A 13,044-nucleotide genomic window follows, 5' to 3' on the forward strand; every position below is an offset into this window, starting at 1 on the left:
GAACGAAGACCGAGTAAACACCTGATTTGCCAGAGGGTCTTCGAGAGTCACCTTTCCGCCTACAACACCTCTGCTCATGAATATTAACCATTACGAAATACTCTTTTGTACAATGAATCCCAAATATCGTTGCTTCTGGTCAAACAAAACGCATGGCAAATGTTTCGCTTTCGCAATCGAGGCTCGCAATTATTATCGAATTAACGTTTCTTAGCTTCATCGATCTAACGACTGATTGTAATTACGGTGATGTTCTCGCGCAAAACAATGCAGGGATAATAGTTCATTTATCGAGTCAGATACCGTGACGTAATGACATTGACATTCTCCTGGGATATCGTGCAATAATATTCGACTTGAATGTTATGGCGTAAGTAGCCCATAACCGGCCTCCTACTACCATAACGAGCCTCCCCCACGTACAAAGAAATTTTCTGCGTTCATGTTAGAATCCGAACAGTGAAAACTCCGTAGCGAGAAACCAGTTCTCTTTAGTTGCATATAGAACTTCGAAAGAATATTGTCCCACGATCTTGCGACACGCCTGCTTTATTCATTCATTAAAGATCGAAGACAATTGATCAACGATTTCCTGAGAAACTAATTATCGTGATCGTGTTCAATACTAATCGATACTGTATGAACTATTCAATTTTCTTCTTTTCTCTTTTACCTATTTTTGAGCTATTTTTTTGTATTTTTATCGCGATCGTTTAATGATTACGAAGGAAGTCGTGTCTTACAAGTACTTGTTGCGAGTGATATAAGGGTAAGCTGATCGATAGCACAATGCTGCGCGTCGTTTGTGAATAATTGTAAAGAATACGAGTCGACAGATATCACAAAAGGACATGCTTGAGGCTGGACGAAGGAGTGCGATCAGTACGTCTCAGCTCGGACTTTATTTCGATCGTAGTGACCGATACAACAGAAATCGCAGTAGCTCTATCACCAGGAAATTTGCGATTGGAGTTATGGTAGTGGTCGTGGTGCTATTTGTGAGTATTCGAGTACTTATACAAGTAATTTCATGGTGAAAATCTCCTTATCAAATTTTTATTAAATATTCCATTCATTAAATATTCATGTAGGATTTATTCAATTTTATGCATTCAAAATTTATTTATATTAGAAGGTTTTTCTACGTCATTTGTTCAATATACAGTTCAAATGACGAATTGATGAATTGATGAATTGATGAATTGATGAACTGATGAATTGATGAATTGATGAATTGATGAATTGATGAATGGATGAATCGATGAATCGATGAATCGATGAATCGATGAATCGATGAATCGATGAATTGATGAATTGATGAATTGATGAGTCGATGAATCGATGAATCGATGAATCGCTGAATTGATGAATTGATGAATTGATGAGTCGATGAATCGATGAATCGATGAATTGATGAATTGATGAATTGATGAATTGATGAATTGATGAGTCGATGAGTCGATGAATCGATGAATTGATGAATCGCTGAATTGATGAATTGATGAATTGATGAGTCGATGAATCGATGAATTGATGAGTTGCTGAATTGATGAATTGATGCATTTTCGAAATACTGATGAATTGATGAATTTACGAAATACTGATATATTGATGAATTTTCAAAATATTGCTGAAATGATGAATTTATGAGATAATGATGAATTTATGAATTTGCGTGAAATGATGAATTGATGAGTCGCTGAATTGATGAATTGATGAATTGATGAGTCGATGAATCGATGAATTGATGAGTTGCTGAATTGATGAATTGATGAATTTACGAAATACTGATATATTGATGAATTTTCAAAATATTGCTGAAATGATGAATTTATGAGATATTGATGAATTTATGAATTTATGAGATAATGATGAATTTATGAATTTGCGTGAAATGATGAATTGATGAATCGATGAATTGATGAGTCGCTGAATTGATGAATTGATGGATTGATGAATTGATGAATCGATGAATTGATGAGTCGCTGAATTGATGAATTGATGCATTTTCAAAATACTGATGAATTGATGAATTTACGAAATACTGATATATTGATGAATTTTCAAAATATTGCTGAAATGATGAATTTATGAGATATTGATGAATTTATGAATTTATGTGATATTGATGAATTTATGAATTTGCGTGATATTGATGAATTAATGAAATTGCGAAATATTGACAAATTAATAACTTGATACTTTGAGATCTTATAGATTCCGAAAGATATATTTTCGACTGAAAGGTTCAACTTCATCTTCCCACAATAGAGTCCAAATTGAACATTGCAATAATATTCCGAATTTAATTTTTAACCTCATAAATGCGTAATATACAGCAACCTTATAGAATCCAGAATGCAATTCGTATCCATCACATGCAAATAAAAATTGGCCAAAAATAACTGAATAATTTCGACCAAAATTTCATAATTCATTTAAAATGTCAACGCAGTACGAGAATCTTGAAACGAATAATTTCGATAGCGTTTCGTCAAGAACGTCAGCACCGATGATTAGTGAAATCTTCGAGGGATTAACATTTTAACAAATCATCGGCAGCACGCTGGTTCGTTATGCTAATATTTGCACACCACTTACCTACATAACGCGGTGTCTACTTTAGCGAGGACTAGTTTCTGTTTTTACGCAACCTCGTTACAAATACCGCTCATCTGCCTTCCCGCAGTTTGTCAGGTTCAATGGCACAGCCTGCGTGATCGAGGTTCGTTACGTATCGATCATTAACAATCCGCCAGCCTGCGTTTTATTCGAACATTACGCCGCGGTAACTAATCGTTCGAGGTCGATAAACTTTCGACTCGTGCTATGCGGATGTTGTTACTGGCGCAATGAACAATCGTCTGAAATACGATTCTGCAAGTTCGATCAGATATCTAACTGCTGGAAAGTTGACTTTCATCTTGACGTGGAAATCTCGAAGTTTAATTACAAAGAAATCGAGAATTCAGTTTCATAGTCAACATTTTGTAGTAACATTGTAGTTTTTACTTAATACTCAGGTATTAAGTTTGAGAAAAAAATTCAATTCAAAGATTGATATCAGAGATAAAATATTTTACGACAATTTCGCTGCACTTTCGCCATTTTACTTCACTATTGTTATATCGTTTAATCGCTTAATTATATTATCCCTTATTACCCGTGAGCTTTATTATCCGTTCCACTAGTTATTTTACTACCACAGGAAAAGTTAATCGACGAATCGTTGCGTCATGTCGTCAGCAATGATCCGTTATAAAGTTTTCTCATCTCGACCGGAAGATTTATCAAGCAAAGGTAAACGGTTCGATTAAAACTAAAGCATTTATCGCGTTGTTCTCTAACGAAGGTCTACTGTTGAGAACAATAGGCGCAATTACATCTCGCGAATTTTCTCCCATGATTAATGTAACAAGTACGGTAGCCGCGTTAAAAGTCAGAATTTCACCGTGAATCTCGGTGTATCCCGTTCGCATGCATGGCGAGCCAAGCGTCAAAAGAGATTTCTGGCGTACTTCACATATAGGGCGTTAACTGTGTTTTGACACGAATTAACTCGCGTAGGAACGAGCTCGAATCCACGAAAATGGACAAGTGGCACATCGCGAAGGTTGCAGAGGATCTCGTTTGCATTTCACTCTTTACCATAAATAACACACTTTCTAATGTTTCCTCCAGCTAAAGATTATTCTGTAAAAAGCGAACGTTACTTGTTCAGCGTATTCATTATTTAGATAAACAATTTCGTTTTCGTTTGTCACTCGCATTTTGTGAGATTCATTTTTTATATGATTTGTAGCATTGCATCACTATGAATAGTATTTAATATACCAACTTTTATTAATTATTTCCATATTGTTTTATTATAAAATGTACTTTTATTCATTATTTCAATATTGCAGGAATTAGTCAGTCTTGCCTGACGCAGGTGCTAAAAAAGTTATAGGTTACGTTTCGATTTCTTGTGTTATGATATTGAATCACTGTCATCGTATTGAAATAACATAAATCATTAACTGAATGAGTCATTAATATAATACTGCTGCAAGTTTGTAAATTTATAAAATTGAAGCCTTTCAAATGCAGCATGACAGGAACTCTTTCTATATTTTCAATTATGGAAATTCATAAAATTGCAGCCTTTTAAATGCAACATAATAGGAACTCTTTCTATATTTTCAATTTTGGAAATTTATAAAATTGCAGCCTTTCAAATGCAGCATGACAGAAACACTTTCTATATTTTCAATTTTGTAAGTTTATAAAATTGCAGTCTCTTAAATGCAACATAATAGGAACTCTTTCTATATTCTCAATTTTGTAAGTTTATAAAATTGCAGCCTTTCAAATGCAACATAATAGGAACTCTTTCTATATTTTCAATTTTGGAAATTTATAAAATTGCAGCCTTTCAAATGCAGCATAATAGCAACTCTTTTGATATTTTCAATTTTAATAACATTTGAGTGCCACACAAATTTACTCTTGAGGTAATATGTCTGACAAAATCATTTTATGAAAAACATTTTACGTGTCCATTTGAATATTTACAAGTACACTATAATTAGCTATTTCTTAACTGATTACCATTTGAATCGCTTCGTATAGAATATCGCAATTCATTAGACGTTTCGAGAAAACGTGGGCGTAGAATATTACATCCGTCTGTCACTTCCAACAGAAAGAAGATATTTCGCAAAGAAGCGAAGGTGGAATAACTAGTCGTATTACTGACCTAAACGGTTTTATTCCGTTCCATTTCAGGTTGCGATATTCTTATACGACTTCACATCCGCCACGTCGGTGAACAGCAAGCTGAATCAGGAAACAAAGCACATCTACATCCTGCAGAATGCTCTGAAGAAACCTCCGAACGTGACAAAAAAGTTCTACAGTTCCACCGTTTCGCCCGAAGTGAATAGCACAAACATTCGCATCGAGAGCCGCTCGGACAATGAAAATCCTGGGAATCCTTTCTTGTACGATGAGACTGACGAGTATAAAGCGGCCGATGCTGAGATCAGATCGCAGAACTTGAATAATTTTAAATTGCGTAAAAGAGTGCTGAAATCGGTTGAAAACAACGAGGAAGCGGAGGGTAAACAGTTGTTCGACAATCATGCGCTTGTTTATCGTGTGAGACATAGGTAAGACACAATATGTCTACATGTCTGTCTTCACTTTTGTAACTTTTACATACATGTCTTCATATGTGACTTTTACATATGTATCTTCATATGTAACTTCACATGCCTATCTACAAATGTATTATCTACATATGTACCTTCAAATGTAACTTCTACATATGCATCTTCAAATGTAACTTCACATGTCTACCTACAAATGTATGATCTACATATGTACCTTCAAATGTAACTTCTACATATGCATCTTCAAATGTAACTTCACATGTCTACCTGCAAATGTATGATCTACATACGTATGTATCTTCAAATGTAACTTCACTTGTGTATCTACATATGTATCTTCAAATGTAATTTCTACATATGCACCTTCAAATGTAACTTCACATGTCTACCTACAAATGTATGACCTACATATGTATCTTCAAATGTAACTTCTACATATGCATCTTCAAATGTAACTTCACATGTCTACCTACAAATGTATGATCTACATATGTATCTTCAAATGTAATTTCTACATATGCACCTTCAAATGTAACTTCACATGTCTACCTGCAAATGTATGATCTACATACGTATGTATCTTCAAATGTAACTTCACTTGTGTATCTACATATGTATCTTCAAATGTAACTTCTACTTATGTATCTTCAAATGTAACTTCACATGTCTACCTGCAAATGTATGATCTACATACGTATGTATCTTCAAATGTAACTTCACTTGTGTATCTACATATGTATCTTCAAATGTAATTTCTACATATGCACCTTCAAATGTAACTTCACATGTCTACCTACAAATGTATCTTCTACATATTTATCTCCAAATGTAACTTCTACACATCTCCCTTCACATGTCACCTCTACATATATATCTCCAAATGTCATTACTATATATCTTCCACCACATGTCACCTCTGTCTAAGAGGTGGTCTACATCTGCCTTCATATGTAGCTTGTAACTCATGAACCATCATATCAAACTTGCTAAAGTATTAATAAATTAACCAGGCACAAGCATCCTGATTCGAGCGAAGAAGTCGAAAGTTCAGAAGAGAGTCGACCAGTGCCTTTCCATTGGGAATTGAAAACACCTCAACCAACAGCTTTCAAGAGACCAAGGTACCCTCAGTTGTCTCAGTACAGATATCCTCACGCCTCCAGAAACATTCAAGATATCATTAAATACTTGACGAACGATGCTGAAACACCGAATCGGGGTATCAAGTTCACTGGGGTTTACGTGAACCCGAAGAAATATGACATGATGTCGGATCTTGGGGGAATGATGTCTAACGATAGGTCAGAAGAGGACGATGATTCTTATCCCATGAATGATGATCCGTTTTATCAGTACAAACCGAAACATCCTGCTGACGTGAATCTGTTGGCTACGTCAAACTTCAGGTTTGCAATTTGTTTAGACATTATGATTGTGACTTGAAGTTAAATTAAAAATGACCAACATGAAGTGGTGCATCACATAACTTTTCCATCTTGTCAAACATAAGTGAATAAAGTAAATCACGCAATGAAGGAAACAATAATTTACAGAAAATTTGTTGTGAACAAATAGTAAAAAATTTGTAGTGTAGATTAGAAAAGAATCTCCTAACACTCGAAATGTGAATCATTTCAGAAACATGACAAAAATACGTAAGTGAAGAAATAAAAATAGAATGAATATAAAATCGATTAATTTCTAGGTTCTCGCCAACAGGACTCTATAGATACAACTACGATGCACATGGACGACCACTGAACTACAACAAACAACCAGCACTCGATGTTCAACTGGAAAATTCGGGTTCCTACACGAACAGTTATTCGAAACGAAGAAAACCGAAGCCGTTCAGCGTTATGTTAGATATTTACCCGATTTCAGACATCATGGAGCAAAATAAGAAAATAACGAGGCCGAGACAGGTTCCTATGGAGGACTATGATCTGAGAAGACCGATTCAGTTTAATAGAGGACCGAAATTTTATGCCTCTCCTCCTCAGTCCATGACAGGTTTGTCGAATCAAGCAATGACGGATGAAGAAGAGAGACAGCAAATGATATTTCACTTAAATTTGTATCCAAGGAAGAAGAACAAATTGAGCAGGTAAGATTTAATTAGGAGGTTAGTTATCAATTAGCACTTTCATGACACGTGGACTTGATTGTAATTTTTATACTTTAGAGTATAATGCACACTTCATTCAAAATTAAATATTTAATAGCCGAGTGAATAAATAAAAGGAAACTCGTAAATTAATGTACAAGTTAATTCTTTAAATAAATTGATTTAGTTTATTGATATTAGAATTGCAACTAGTTAATTAATGTTAATTTGCAAAAATTAAAGAATGAAATTAATAAAAATTAATAATTAAATTTGTAAAAATTAGGGAATGAAATTTACAAAAATTAAAGTTTATTAAAATCAAGCAACATTACTAAATTCCCTAGATCCCAAAGGTTCTAGTTACCAAATTCTCTAGTTCCCAAGGTTCCAAAATTCCGTGTTCTTAAATTCCGTAGTTACCAAATTACCAAGCTACCAAATTCCCTAGTTCCCAAGCTCGCAAATTTCCAAGTTCTGAAAATCCCTAGTTCGCATATTCCTAAGGACCCAAATTCCCTATTTTCTAAATTGCCAAACTCCAAGCTTCCAAGTTCCAAATTTCCAAGCGTAAGAATTCCCTAGTTTCCAAATTCCCAAGGACTAAAATTCCTTAGTTTCCAAATTCCCAAGTTTTCAAGTTCCCAAGCGCCAAAATTCCCTAGTTTCCAAATTACTAAACTCCAAATTTCCAAGCGCCAAAATTTCCTAGCTTCCAAATTCCCAAGCGCCAAAACTACCTAGTTTCCAAATTCCCAAGCGCCCAAATTCCCTAGTTTCCAAACTACCAGACTCCAAACTTCCAAGTTCCAAATTTCCAAGCGCAAGAATTCCCCAGTTTCCAAATTCCCAAGCGCTAAAATTCCCTAATTTCCAAATTCCCAAGCGCCAAAATTCCCTAGTTTCGATATTCCCAAGCGCCAAAATTCCCTAGTTTCCAAACTACCAGACTCCAATCTTCCAAGTTCCAAATTTCCAAGCGCAAGAATTCCCCAGTTTCCAAATTCCCAAGCGCTAAAATTCCCTAATTTCCAAATTCCCAAGCGCCAAAATTCCCTAGTTTCGATATTCCCAAGCGCCAAAATTCCCTAGTTTCCAAATTACCAGACTCCAAACTTCCAAGTTCCAAATTTCCAAGCGCAAGAATTCCCCAGTTTCCAAATTCCCAAGCGCTAAAATTCCCTAATTTCCAAATTCCCAAGCGCCAAAATTCCCTAGTTTCGATATTCCCAAGCGCCAAAATTCCCTAGTTTCCAAACTTCCAAGTTCCAAATTTCCAAGCGCAAGAATTCCCCAGTTTCCAAATTCCCAAGCGCTAAAATTCCCTAATTTCCAAATTCCCAAGCGCCAAAATTCCCTAGTTTCGATATTCCCAAGCGCCAAAATTCCCTAGTTTCCAAATTACCAGACTCCAAACTTCCAAGTTCCAAATTTCCAAGCGCAAGAATTCCCCAGTTTCCAAATTCCCAAGCGCTAAAATTCCCTAATTTCCAAATTCCCAAGCGCCAAAATTCCCTAGTTTCGATATTCCCAAGCGCCAAAATTCCCTAGTTTCCAAACTTCCAAGTTCCAAATTTCCAAGCGCAAGAATTCCCCAGTTTCCAAATTCCCAAGCGCTAAAATTCCCTAATTTCCAAATTCCCAAGCGCCAAAATTCCCTAGTTTCGATATTCCCAAGCGCCAAAATTCCCTAGTTTCCAAACTACCAGACTCCAAACTTCCAAGTTCCAAATTTTCAAGCGCAAGAATTCCCCAGTTTCCAAATTCCCAAGCGCTAAAATTCCCTAATTTCCAAATTCCCAAGCGCCAAAATTCCCTAGTTTCGATATTCCCAAGCGCCAAAATTCCCTAGTTTCCAAATTACCAAACTCCAAACTTCCAAGTTCCAAATTTCCAAACGCAAGAAGTTCGCAAATTAACACATTAGTTCTACATACACATAAATTATAAAAATCGGCTCGTGTCTCAAGAAAAGCACTGTAAAAAATTTCGCAATAAGAAAGACTTGTGAATTCTTCATTCCACTATTAAATTACAAATTACAATGTCTATACTTGGAAACAAAATTTCAGTTTCAAAAAATAAGCTTGCAAATCCTAAAAAAACAAAGATACTTCGCATTCGAGAAGTAATAGCATTTCAAGTAAAAAAATATTTCACCCACGCCATGTTTTCATTACGTAAGAAGAAAGATGGTTACATATCGATCGTGGATCGCGGAATCGTTACAATAGCGTTTGTGGCATCGTTCGATGGCTAGATTTATCCGCAAAATCGCCGAGAACGGTTTTAAACCGCCATATACGAGAACTTTCACCGAACGTGAGCGCAGGTGGCGTCGATTTCATAAAAAATCGAACGAGACCGCTCGATGGCTCGTTAAAGATGGCCCCGTGAAATGTCATCGAGCGAATTTGAAACAGAAACGCTTGATCCTCTCGAAAATAACCCGTCGTAAATTCGTTCAAACTTCGGTCATCCTCTGCGTGATAGCATCGGTGAACGTATAACGACTTGCTTTATGGCATGTAACCGTAAAAGTAACAACCACTCTCGTTCAATTTTTACGTGACGTATATGGAGATCGTAATAAACGTAATGTATATGGTGCGGTTAATTGGTCGATGATTGCATAATTTATTAATGAGATGATCGTCGGTGCGGAAATTGACGCTTGTGGTTGAACGTATTTTGTATCTGTCTACTTACTTCATGTGGAGTGATATATTGCAGAAATTTACTTAATGGCGAGATTTAGGGATTTCAAGATTTACAGATCTTAAGTTTACACATTTCTGTAGTTCTCAAATAAGAAATTCTCTGTTCCCGAATTCTTGCAATTTTTTGAACTCTCCAATTTTTAGATGCTTAAATGAAAAAATTGCAGATTTATCAAACTACAAAATTTCCAAATTGTTAAGTCCCCAAATGGTAAAATTACAAAATTCCTAAATTTCCAAGATCTCAAATTTCCAAGTTCTGAAATTCCTAAGCTCCCAAGTTCCCTAGTCCCAAAATTCCCTAGTTACCAAGTTTCCAAGTTCTCAAATTCCCTAGTTACCAAATTCTATAGATCCCAAATTCCCCACTTACCAAATTCCATAGTTCTCAAATTTCCTAATTATCAAATTCCCCAGTTCCCAATCTCCCTAGATTCTGAATTCCCTAGTTCCTATTTCCCTAGTTCCTAAATTCCTTAGATCCCAAATTCCCTAGTTACCAAATTCCCAAGTTCTCAAATTCCCTAGTTACCAAATTTCATAGATCCTAAATTCCCTAGTTACCAAATTTCCAAGTTCTCAAATTCCCTAGTTACCAAATTCTATAGATCCCAAATTCCCTACTTACCAAATTCCATAGTTCTCAAATTTCCTAATTATCAAATTCTCCAGTTCCCAATCTCCCTAGATTCCAAATTCCCTAGTTCCTATCTCCCTAGTTCCTAAATTCCTTAGATCCCAAATTCCCTAGTTACCAAATTCCCAAGTTCTCAAATTCCCTAGTTACCAAATTCCATAGATCCCAAATTCCCTAGTTACCAAATTCCATAGTTCCCAAATTTCTTAATTATCAAATTCCCTAGTTCCCAATCTCCCTAGTTCCCAATCTTCCTAGATTCCAAATTCTCTAGTTCCCAATTCCCTAGTTCCCAAATTCCTTATTTCCTAGATTCCCAAATTACCAAATTCCCTACTTACCAAACACCCTAGTTACCAAAATCTCTGGGTTCCAAATTCTCCATATTACATATTCTTCAATTCCCAAATTTCTCAATTTTGCAATTTCCTACTTTCAAACCTCTAAATTTCAAAATCTCAAATTTCCAATTTCCACATTTTTAAATTCTCAAATTTCTAAACTTTGAGTTCTTGAAATTCTAAAATCCCCAAATTTGCAAATTGTCTTGCATGGCAATATATCGAGAACCATACTACAGTTTCAATTGTAACTTCTCACAATTAAACTCAAAAAACACCAAATTAATCTATTTTAACAAAAAGTTTCAAACTATGTATACAGAATATTCCTTCCAGTATCAAAATTTATTTCTACATTCATCATATCTAATAAACAACAGAATAATAAAAAGGGAGGAATACTAAAGATATAACTTTCACTTTCAGACACGACATAATTCACAGATCCGAGTCCATGGAACCCGCAGAGCAACAACAGTTCGTTAACAAAGTTTGGTCACCGCTAGAAACAATCGCCAAACATATAGCCGTTGAACGATCAAAATTCGTGAACAACGAAATGGAGGACACTTTAGCGTCCAATCGATATCAGGAAACGATTCTCGACGCAGAAAACGAGACAAAAAAGTTTGAGCAGACAAACGACTCTTCTAGTCTAAACGATTCAGTTCCATTTAATCACAAACCCATTCTTGAAGAAGATTACGCTAACACGGACAAGTACGAGTTCGAGGCCCAAAAGATCGTGGCTACAACTACAGAAAACGAGTGCGTAGATTGCGATACTACGGTCGCTTTAGAAGAGACGACTACTAATGACTCGAAGAATGCTGAAGAAATTTCGAAAGATGTCGACACCATTGAGGGATTCAAACGATTTAGCGATAGCATCTCCGGAACGAATTGAGATGAATCTGTCGTTGTAGATAAGATGAATAATGCGTTGATAAGTACATGGATGTTTGTTAATAGATGTAAATAGCTGTCGAATGTTTCGATAAATTAATTTCAATTTTTAAGACCTTGCCCAGGTGGTTTGATGCAAGACTTAATTTTGAAGGTGATATTTTGGAAGCTCTGAAACGTTTAGATGTTATTCGAAACAAATAATTAAATGAGAAATAATAAAGTCTGTTAGTGTGTTTTTCATTTTCTCTTTTTGCTTTATGAAGTACATTCTTGAACAAGGACAGGAATTGTTGAAATTAATTTCAATTTCAACTTCAAAACAGTTGACCCATACATTTTAAGTAAAAAAATGTAAAATTTTTTTCTCGAAATTTATATGGACTTTTATGGAGATAAAAAATTAATATATTCAATTATGTTTTATCGTTTGCTTATCAAGTTTTTATTTTACGTGCGCTGGGCTTCGTGTTGAATGTTCCGCCAGATCGAATTATCTCACGAGCTCCACCTTGCCTTGACATTTTCACCGAGGACGTAGAAATATCTTCCAGCAGTTTCACTCGTACAATCGTAAGATATTCGTTGATCGGCGATTGCTTAATAGGCCACTAACTACTAAATTGATACACGTTAATGTGCACACAGACAGCAGAGAATGTTTGAATACAAAACACGTTTACGTTTCCAAATTGTTGCACCATTTTGCCATGAACGAACATTAGTAGATTCAAGTAAATTAAATTAGCGTGGTACTTAATTAAATTTGTATCGAGCAGGTGCAATGTAAATTTGTCTATGGAGTCAAAACGAGTGGCAGAAAAATAGCAGAAAAAGAAAAGGTTTATTAAATGTTTATGAAAGTTAAGAAATTCGCATTAAATATTCTTCTATAAATTTTCCATCAGCCACAGATTTTTGAAATTTTATTTCTCAGGTGTTAAAATATCAGTGCGTTGAAATCAACGCACGTTGAAATTACGGTGCGCTGAAATTGCAGTGCGTTGAGATTGCCGCGTACTGAAATCTCAGCGTGTTGAAATTACAGTGCGTCGAAGTCAACGCACGTTACAATTACGGTGCGTTGAAATCACCGCACGTTAAAACCACAGTGCATTGAAACTGCAGTGCGTTGAAATTTCGACGCGTTGAAATTGCCGCATATTAAAATCTCAGCACA

The 13,044-nt window shown here is 35.5% G+C and overlaps 1 protein-coding gene across 2 annotated transcripts; it reads left to right on the forward strand.

The window, feature by feature from the left end:
• The first annotated feature begins 473 nt into the window (after window positions 1–473).
• On the forward strand, window positions 474–12,107 carry LOC100879805 (uncharacterized). 2 transcript variants are annotated; one of them, XM_076538524.1, is made up of 6 exons: window positions 474–769; window positions 837–998; window positions 4,768–5,150; window positions 6,164–6,559; window positions 6,859–7,260; window positions 11,385–12,107. In XM_076538524.1, exons 2-6 carry the CDS (start codon window positions 852–854, stop codon window positions 11,863–11,865), a joined length of 1,809 nt encoding a protein of 602 aa, XP_076394639.1. In that variant the 5' UTR covers window positions 474–769; window positions 837–851; the 3' UTR covers window positions 11,866–12,107. The 2 variants fall into 2 exon arrangements, with proteins under 2 accessions (XP_076394639.1, XP_076394646.1); XM_076538531.1 differs by having other exon boundaries at window positions 849–998.
• Window positions 12,108–13,044: the final 937 nt, after the last annotated feature.

Source organism: Megachile rotundata, chromosome 1 (assembly GCF_050947335.1).
Source record: "Megachile rotundata isolate GNS110a chromosome 1, iyMegRotu1, whole genome shotgun sequence".
Classification (NCBI taxonomy): Eukaryota; Metazoa; Arthropoda; class Insecta; order Hymenoptera; family Megachilidae; genus Megachile; species Megachile rotundata.

Bases quoted from the DNA above. Each gene is read 5' to 3' on its own strand.
- LOC100879805 (XM_076538524.1), top strand. From the start codon at position 852: ATGCTTGAGGCTGGACGAAGGAGTGCGATCAGTACGTCTCAGCTCGGA. The intron at 5,151-6,163 runs GTAAGACACAAT...TAAATTAACCAG, and splicing joins GTTTATCGTGTGAGACATAG to GCACAAGCATCCTGATTCGA. The intron at 6,560-6,858 runs GTTTGCAATTTG...ATTAATTTCTAG, and splicing joins TTGGCTACGTCAAACTTCAG to GTTCTCGCCAACAGGACTCT.